This window comes from Zosterops lateralis, assembly GCF_965231275.1.
Source record: "Zosterops lateralis genome assembly, chromosome: 6".
In the NCBI taxonomy this organism is placed as follows: Eukaryota; Metazoa; Chordata; class Aves; order Passeriformes; family Zosteropidae; genus Zosterops; species Zosterops lateralis.
In genome coordinates, this window is record NC_139761.1 from 7,190,961 (window position 1) to 7,200,784 (window position 9,824).

Below are 9,824 nucleotides of genomic sequence, written 5' to 3' on the forward strand. Positions count from 1 at the left end.
TTAAAGTGGGGGGGAGGGGGGGGAAACCTTAACCAAAAAAGCAGTAAGGCAGTAAATGTTCCAAATTAGGGCAAGCATGAATTATAAAAATATTAATTTCTTTTGCTTCCCTCAGACAACAGTAGATCAAATTAAGACGTGTAAGCAGACTAAACATGCTGATTATATTCTGCTGTAGTTACGTATCTTACTAATTCTACTCATGATATAAAAGGATGTTTCATTGTTCACTATAACTGTTATCTCAAGAACAGTCTGTCTATAATTTTATTTATAATTGGCATCATTTTCATTACTGTTGTTACAAAGTGTGTACAATATTGTCTGTATTGCAGCTTGTATAGGGGATGTGTCTGTGCTTGCTTTACTCTTTTTGAGTTTATAAACTTACTATACAAATGCAAGAAAAGATGTTCAGATATCTTTGAATGTGGTTGCTTAATCTAATTATGTAGCCCCCAATGTTTCAGTATATAGATGTTGAAGGTATCAGCTCTATTAACACATAACACCTTAAACATTAATGTAGGTATTTTAAAAGCCTCCAGTGCACACTGGAATGCTGACACTTCAGTCCCAGTGGCTCTATGGAGCAAAGGGGAGGATGGTGAATACCTGAGCAAAGCTGGATACCACTGGGGGCTCTGCAGGGAGAAGGCACAAGATATCTAAGAGCAAATGGGATGTCCTTTCTATAGAAAACATGAAGGACCTTAAGATTAGGACCACCACAAAGGAGAGGAGAGAAGGGAGTTCATTTGTAGCATCGCCTTCAAGATCATTCAAAGTGTAGGACATCTAGAACAGGCTGTGACTGTTCTGTAACTTAGCAATTACTTCCAGTCTATGTAGAAAATCAGTAAAGACATTCCAGGTTAGTTATCATCATCTTTAAAGCTTATTCTGTGCTTTGCGACAGTATCTTTAATAAAATACTCTTACAAATCTGCTTATTATTCTCATTTAATTCCATTTTATACCTGAGTTGATAACGGTCCTGGAAACAGCATGAAGTTACCACCTGCTTCATCAGCTCCTGTGTTTTTCCCATTCACCTGCTAATGACAAGAGGGAAAAGAGAGATAATTATCAAATAATCATAGAAATGAGAAAACAAGAGAAATTTATAGCATGCTATCGTTCAATTATTATAAAAATTGTTCACACTAAGCATATCAGTAAATCTGACAGATTAATCACATACTGATCTCTGAATAAGAAGTATTGGTCTTTGCCTGTGTTTACAGTACACCATTTATCTTGTTTAAGACTTAACATAATTTTCCAGCTTTACAGTTACTGCTAATAATTGCAGTATATTGTTTAACCCCGTCACAGCAGTTCTAGATAAAATTCTCTGTTTTCATTTATTTACGCCCTGGATCATATAGAGTATCCTTTTAATATCTTCAGACAAGACTAAGCAGAGTTGAGGTACATTAGGAGATAAGATTAGAATTGAGAATAATCCTGGCAAGGTGCAGATGGGATCTGAAAACATTTAATAGGAACAAGTGCAAGCTGGAACCATTAGCTGTGCAAGTAAAGAAACAGCTACTTAATTTCATAGAATCCTAGAATGGTTTGGGTTGGAAGGGACCTTAAAAATCATCTCATTCCAGTGCCATGGGCAGGGACACCTTCCACCAGACCAGGTTGCTCAAAGCTCCATCCAGCCTGGTCTTGAACACTCCTGGGGATAAGGCAGCCACAGCTGCTCTGGGCAACCCGTGCCAGAGCCTCACTCATCCTCACAGTAAAAGATTTCTTCCTAATATCTAAACTAAATCTACCCTTTCAATTTCAATTGAAAGAAATCAATGCATTATTTTTGATCATATTCTGAAAATCAATCTGCAACATCATGATGTTGCAAATAAAGGTAAAAACTGAAATGTAGTAACTGGAGTATCATCTATTCCTTCAGAACCACGAAGGCAAGAGCTGGTAATGTCTCCAGTTTTGAGCATAGCATTTGAAAACTAAGATACAAGGTACATGCAGAGAATCCAGGAGAAAGCACTGAATGTCTGGAAACCAAGATGACTTTGCTTCTAAGGACAAGTTGAGTGATTTTAAGTCATTTTATAGAAGAGATGGTGGAGGGAAAACACAATGATTTTCATATATAAAATCTAGTTGCAAAGAAAAATGGCACAACTGTTTCTCATATCCACAGTCAATATGTTATAAAAGATATCTGCAAGAAAGGAAATCTTGGTTAAACACAAAATGGGACTAAATGGCCTGTTAAGGTCCTTTTCTGATCTGATTCTGTGATTACTGGAAAACATTTTGCTTTCAAATCACTTACTTAGGAGTGTCAGTAGAGCTGGTACTGGCTCCAAGAAAAGGAGGCTGCAGTTAAAGGAATAAAGAACTCATTGCCTAAAATGCACAGCACACCAGTTTATCTAGTTAGCGCTAGTGATACTAACTTAAGCTTTTGATCCTGCCTCAGCAAACTGTCAGAAGTCTATGTAAATAAATGTGCTTAAAACCCACTTAATTATAAAATAATTATTCCTTGAAGCATCAAGCATTAGTTTAATCCGTGTTGACAACTTCCATGATTCTATTGAGTCTAATCAATCTGAGGCAGCGTGGTTTCAGTTGTGAGGTGGTGTAATGAGCTACTTTATTTATTAAAAAAAAATTAGGCCTGCAAATTACATGGAAAATCCTAAAAGTGTAATCTGAACATATGGTAAAGACAAAAAAGCCAGAAGGTGAATGAAGCCACTAGGTTTATAATTTTAGGAGATCTGACTCACGGGTTTTGAACTCCTGGTTTGGCAGTATGAAATTACAGTGCCCTATGTTCTGCTGTTCTGAATATTTTCGTAGTACTGATCATGCATTTGTGTAGTTTGCCAAAAAAACACGTTATACAGATTTGCAGAACTTTACTTGTTATTCAAAAAAACAAAGGAGCACTTATTTAAGTAAGATGATGTCTTGTGGCTGCCCTTTAACAAGGAGCAGCTGTGCACAAAACCTGGAGGTGTATAAATACAAAGTAAGTTACACAGTTCCCCGCACATACACTATGATTTCTAATGCAACACCTTGTTAGAAGAATCTTGTCATTTTAAACACTGGTAGTTCTTCATAAAGAAGATGAAGAATTTCAATGATGAAAAGGTATTGTGCCAAAGTATTACTTGATCTTAGAATAGCAGTTGCTTAGACTTTTCTGTACTGATTGCTGTATTATAAAATAATCCATTCTCACTGATACAATCTGATCTGTGCAATTTTTGGGATAGTTTTACAAGGGAAATGGATATTAGGGAAATGGATACCAGAATTTAAGGTCTATGGTCTTCTGACTGCCAAAAAATCATTCATTGCATTTCAACTTTATCTTAATGATCCAAGTGGCTAATGTCTGATTGAACTGTAACTTGGGTTCAGTCCTATTTTTATACTACATTGCCTTACAAAACATGTGGGGAAAAAAAAAATCTTCCTTTTATCAAGATAAGGATAAGGGCTGAGTTCTCAGTTCAGCTCCAGATACTGAGCTCTTGCTTCACTGAAGAAATCTAAATATCATCTTCATTTCTGACTGGGTGGTGTAATGGAGAATAGCCTACAGCATATTACATAATGCCTGCCAACAGGAGACATGGGTGCATAATCGATCCTAAACACAAATAAATGGATCAGAAAGAGGCCTGCCACTGCCAGAGGTGCCAAATTGCTGCTCTGGAAGTTGCTGTGAAAATATGGCTTACAGATTGAGAATGAGGGAATAACAGCAAATGTTTTGTTAAAGGGAAAATCAGACTTGTGCTGAAGTCCTCCCCATAAAGCTCACTCTTTAATTTCCGAACCAGTTGGTTTAGCTCACCTGTACCATGATTGCATATGAAGCAACATAAAAGGGAATCATGTGGCTCTTCCCGTATGAGAGGATGACTGCATGGATGAGTTGGTTCACAAACTGCTGACAAAAAGCAGCCTGGTAATGGCTCTGCTGAGAAGAGAGAATACGTCTAATGAGGTTTTAGAGGCCGCTCCCTCTCCTTAGACTGGACTTTCTCTTAGGACAACAGTAAGAGGTGATGGCAAGAACATCATGTGAACTTCTGACTGAGTAGGTATGAAAGCTTAAAAAAACAGCTGGGACCTAGACATATCACTGTACAGAAGAAAACAGCAACTGTGTGCCCAGCTGGAAAAGAAATACTTCTGCAACAGGCTAAATGAAATTTTTGGTAGCCTCAGTCCAGAGACCTTTAGATTTTTCCTCAGGATGTCTCTTTACACCAGTAGCATTAAAATGGTGTGCTCATGTGTTATTCCAAGATCTTTTCCCCAGATTTACTACAGCAATACAACTCAAATGATGACATAGGAGTGAGGGAGTACTCTCAGGGTGAGCAGTCATCCAGTCAATGCAAACACCTCTTTAGCAGCTCACCAGCACATGTGGGTATCAGCACAACCATATCAGGGCTACACTAGTTATTGGGCAAAGGAAATCCCAAACAAGTGTCTGGAGCTGTTGTACATATTTTGTGCCTGGGCTGATAAAACATACAGTTAAAAGCTTTGGGTGAAAGAAATGAAATATCACTTCTAAATTGGATAAATCTTGTTCAGTTACAGCTGTAGTTAAATGAGACATCAGATTAATTTTGCTGCAAAGGTTGTTTATTGTGTTAATCAATATCGTGTTATTTCCTACTCCACTTGTTTTCTCCATCTACTGTTTCTATACATGTTTTTGAGGCAGGAGTCTCAAAAACTCTGGACTAACAGGGTCTGAGTTTGTACTGCAGCCATTAAAACAGGGTTCTTGTGCATAATAAGTGTTCCTAAGGCACAGTCCTCACAAATGATAAACAACATCAACTTTTCAGCTGAAACAGAATTTATTATCCACCTCTCTATGTATTGCTCTGGCATTGCTCCCTGTTCCACATAATACAATCAACTGAATGAAGCGGCAGCGAATTACAGGAAGAGATGGTTCAGTGATGAATCAGTCACTGGTCTGACTACAGGAGAAACCGACACCCTTCCCACCAAAGGAATATGCACCCGGGATATACAGAGCAGCTCCTGTAGGCAGGGACAGCTGATGGTTCCCATTTTCCAGTGACTTCTTTTGGATTGCTCCAAGGTCAGAACCCGCGTGGAAAAAAAAAAAAAAATAAAATAAAAAATAATAATAATAAAAAAAAGGGGAACAGGATCCGTGGAAGAATAAAATAGTTATTTAGGCATGTACAATATGTATGGTCAGAAATCCAGGCTCTTCCATCACAAAAGTACACACATAATGCACAGAAGAGGTGGAGCTCTTACGTCTTGTAAAAAAGGCTTTGAAAAATACACTATTGGAAACAAGGATATTTTTGAAAAGGAGTTACAGTGTCTGTAATAATTATGTGAATACAAATCACTCTGTAAAAAGCTGTAACACGTTTTCTATGAGGCCAGGTAGAGCAAACTGTTGAGGGCAAAACTAATGAAAAGAGAATTCAAGTATACAGTGACATTAAATCCCCTCACAAAACTCCTGAAATTTATGGATAACAAACTTTTAGCAACACTTATAAAGGAGCTGAAAAGGAGCAACTCCCTAAGACTCCCTGTATATTTAAAAAAAAATAATAAAAAAAATCTCAGGACGGTGTTTTGCCCTCCTTACTAGAACTGGAATATTTTGACGTGTTTGTCTCAGAGTAAGGAGGCATAATTTGGAGGAACCGCAGTGGATTTTCATGTTTAATATATTTTCATCAAAGCACTTTCCTAGCTCCGAGTTAATAGCTCCATAGCTTTTGCTAAACGTAGGCGTGACGGCATCTCACATTAGCACAACAGACAAGAATTTGGAGGCGGTTCAAGAATGGTCACCACGCAGGAACACGCAGCAACAGGGCCCCCAAAGCTCCACCGGGGCCATTCCCTAAGCTCTGGTGCCGGGGCAGGTGGGGAGAACGCGGTGCCATTCCCTGAATTGGGGTACCGGGACAGACACGGGGCTGGGGTGTTGTCCGCCCGCCAAGTTCGGGCGAAATAAGGCTGAACACGGGCTCGTCGGGACTTTCCCTCAGGCGCTTTCCCTCAGCGGGAGGGCGCGCAGCCCCGTGAGGGGAGGCGCTCCACCATGACAGTTTGGGGGTCGCCGCGGCGAGGGAGCGGTGACGGCCGTTCCGCCCTGACAGTCGGGGGGAAGGCTGAAGGGAGGTGTGTGTCTGTGTCAGGGAAGGAAGGCGAAATTTCTGCCGCCCTGCGACCAAATAAGGGCAAATTCCCCAGTGTGGGGCTGAACGCTCAGGAATTACAAACACCGCACGGCGAGAGCGTCCCCGAACCCGCAACCCCCCACAGCCCGCGGGTCCGAGCGGGCGGAGCGCGGGGGCGTCTCGTAGCGACGGCACAACCCCACCCCGCCGGCCCGCTCCCGCCTGCCATTGGACAGTGCTGCTGTCAATCTCCGGCATAACGTCATTTCAACTGGAACGTTCTAGCTGAGTTCGCGGCGGGGGCGGGGCGGGCGCACAGCACGATCACGGATTGGCTGACCATGATGGCGCACGAGAAAAACCCGGAAGAATCGCGGCCCTCGGGGGGGCCGGGCTGGCGGGTAGGCGCTCGCGGTTCTGATTGGCCAGAGCGTTGGGGGCGGGCGCTCCCCGGCGGCTCGCGGGGGCGATTGGCCCAACGACTGTTCCAGGGGCGTCCGGATTGGCCGTCAGGGTTCTGGCAGGTTCCAGAAGCGGCGGCGGCGGATATAAAACGGGCGGCGGCGGCGCGAGCCGGGCATATCGCACCGCGGCGGCAGCGGGAGCGGGCAGGGTGGACACGGGCGAACAGCAGCACAGACAGCCGTCACCATGTCTGCCAAAGGGCCGGCGATCGGCATCGACCTGGGCACCACGTACTCCTGCGTGGGTGTCTTCCAGCACGGCAAAGTGGAGATCATCGCCAACGACCAGGGTAACCGCACCACACCCAGCTATGTGGCGTTCACCGATACGGAGCGGCTCATCGGGGACGCTGCCAAGAACCAGGTAGCGATGAACCCCACCAACACCATCTTTGATGCCAAGCGCCTCATCGGCCGCAAGTATGATGACCCCACGGTGCAGTCAGACATGAAGCACTGGCCTTTCCGTGTGGTGAATGAGGGTGGCAAGCCCAAGGTGCAGGTGGAGTACAAGGGGGAGATGAAGACTTTCTTCCCAGAGGAGATCAGCTCCATGGTGCTCACCAAGATGAAGGAGATTGCTGAGGCCTATTTGGGGTGCAAGGTGCAGAATGCTGTCATCACGGTGCCGGCGTACTTCAATGACTCCCAGCGCCAGGCCACCAAGGATGCCGGCACCATCACCGGCCTCAATGTGATGCGTATCATCAACGAGCCCACTGCAGCTGCTATTGCTTATGGCCTGGACAAGAAAGGAACCCGGGCTGGAGAGAAGAACGTGCTCATCTTTGACCTGGGAGGGGGCACTTTCGATGTTTCCATCCTTACCATCGAGGATGGGATTTTTGAGGTAAAGTCCACAGCTGGTGACACCCACCTGGGTGGGGAGGACTTTGACAACCGCATGGTGAACCACTTTGTGGAAGAATTCAAGCGCAAGCACAAGCGTGACATCGCCGGCAACAAGCGAGCGGTGAGGCGGCTGCGCACGGCTTGTGAGAGGGCGAAGCGCACCCTCAGCTCCTCCACGCAGGCCAGCATTGAGATTGACTCTCTCTTTGAGGGCATTGACTTCTACACCTCCATCACTCGTGCCCGTTTTGAGGAGCTCAATGCCGACCTCTTCCGTGGCACCCTGGAGCCGGTGGAGAAGGCTCTGCGTGACGCCAAGCTCGACAAGGGCCAGATCCAGGAGATTGTGCTGGTGGGTGGCTCTACCCGCATCCCCAAGATCCAGAAGCTGCTACAGGATTTCTTCAATGGTAAAGAGCTCAACAAGAGCATCAATCCTGATGAGGCTGTGGCTTATGGCGCTGCTGTACAAGCAGCTATCCTCATGGGAGACAAGTCTGAGAACGTGCAGGATCTGCTGCTGTTGGATGTCACCCCTCTGTCCCTGGGCATCGAGACGGCTGGAGGAGTGATGACCGCTCTCATCAAGCGCAACACCACCATCCCCACCAAACAAACTCAGACCTTCACCACCTACTCAGACAACCAGAGCAGCGTCCTGGTCCAGGTGTATGAAGGTGAGAGGGCTATGACAAGGGATAACAACTTGCTGGGCAAGTTTGACCTAACAGGCATCCCCCCAGCACCCCGGGGAGTCCCCCAGATCGAGGTCACTTTTGACATCGATGCCAACGGTATCCTGAACGTCAGTGCTGTGGACAAGAGCACGGGGAAGGAGAACAAGATCACCATCACCAACGACAAGGGTCGCCTCAGCAAGGACGACATCGACCGTATGGTGCAAGAGGCAGAGAAGTACAAAGCAGAGGATGAAGCTAACCGGGATCGGGTGGCAGCCAAGAACTCCCTGGAGTCCTACACTTACAACATGAAGCAGACAGTGGAGGACGATAAACTGAAGGGAAAGATCAGTGACCAGGACAAGCAGAGAGTGCTCGACAAGTGCAAGGAGGTGGTCTCTTGGCTCGACCGTAACCAGATGGCTGAGAAAGAAGAGTACGAGCACAAGCAGAAAGAGCTGGAGAAACTCTGCAACCCGATCGTCACAAAATTGTACCGGGGAGATGGAGGGGCCGGGGCGGGCGGCTCCGGCGGCCCCACCATCGAAGAAGTTGATTAAAGAGAACTGAGTTATAGACTGGTTTATGGACAGTCACTCCATTCTTTGCTTTGTTTTTTTTTCTAACGTTTAAGGAAAACGTCCTTGCCGATAACAGAGTTTATTCTGTTGGGTGTGTATAAAGGCAGATCTGTCAGCTTGGTTTTGATAAGAGGGAAGGCACGTCCTGCTTTATAAGGTTAGTAATAGACAAATGTTGTTAATTCAGATACAGCTGTTTGTATTCTGGATGTTTGTCTCTGTCTCTTCTAAAGTAACCACTTGACTGTTGCAGTTGACAAATTTCAAGTTATGCATGAAAAACTTTACAGAAAAAAACAAATTGCCAAATTTGGTTTCTGGAAATTTTGGTAATTAATAAAATGTATTAAAAGCATAAATCTATCCTCTTTCTTCTCTCTGTGAAGGGGCAATAGTGGGGTGGGGGGGGGGGGTGAGGAAGACCTTTCTGGTGGTGTCTGTGGCTCTGGGTGGTGACAGCAGTGGAGCAGGGGGGTGTTGGGCTCCGGAGGGGTGGCTGATGCCCCCCTAGAGTGGCAGGGGACGAGAGAGCTCAGGGATTTCCTGATGGGAGCCCAGCTTGGGATGGGCACTGGGGAGGGGGTGACCTGGTGTTGCAGCCCCACAGCGTCATGGCATGGGCATTGAGAGTGTGGCTCCCGGGATTTTCACAGCAGGGAAAAATTCCCCGGAGTTGTGTGCCGATGCTGTTTTGGGGCAGGATCTGCTCTTACCCGCAACCGGTGTCCGGGGCTGCAGTTCCCAGCTTGGGAATGCATCCTGTGCCTGTGGCTGGGAGAGAACAGCGGGGAAATGAGGACAACAGAAATAGTCCTGCTTGGCAGGTGGTGGGGCTCGATAAAATAGGGACCGGTTTGTGGGCAGCTGTAAAGTGCCGAGTTATTCTTGGGTTGCTTGTGTGCATGCTGAACTTCCAATACTTTGTGTGTTTTTCTCCTCTTCAGACTATGAAAAGTAGAGCTGGCAAAGACACCCCCAGAGCTGGGAGTGCTGAGTAAGGAGCTGGTATGCTGAACTTAATAGAATAGGCAAAATCTGTAG

At 45.5% G+C, this 9,824-nt stretch overlaps 1 protein-coding gene across 1 annotated transcript; it reads left to right on the forward strand.

Annotated features, from left to right (window-relative positions):
• Positions 1 to 6,795: 6,795 nt before the first annotated feature.
• HSPA2 (heat shock protein family A (Hsp70) member 2) lies at positions 6,796 to 9,140 on the forward strand. The gene has a single exon (XM_083863331.1). The coding sequence runs from the start codon at positions 6,858 to 6,860 to the stop codon at positions 8,760 to 8,762; it is 1,905 nt and encodes a 634-aa protein (XP_083719457.1). The 5' UTR covers positions 6,796 to 6,857; the 3' UTR covers positions 8,763 to 9,140.
• Positions 9,141 to 9,824: the final 684 nt, after the last annotated feature.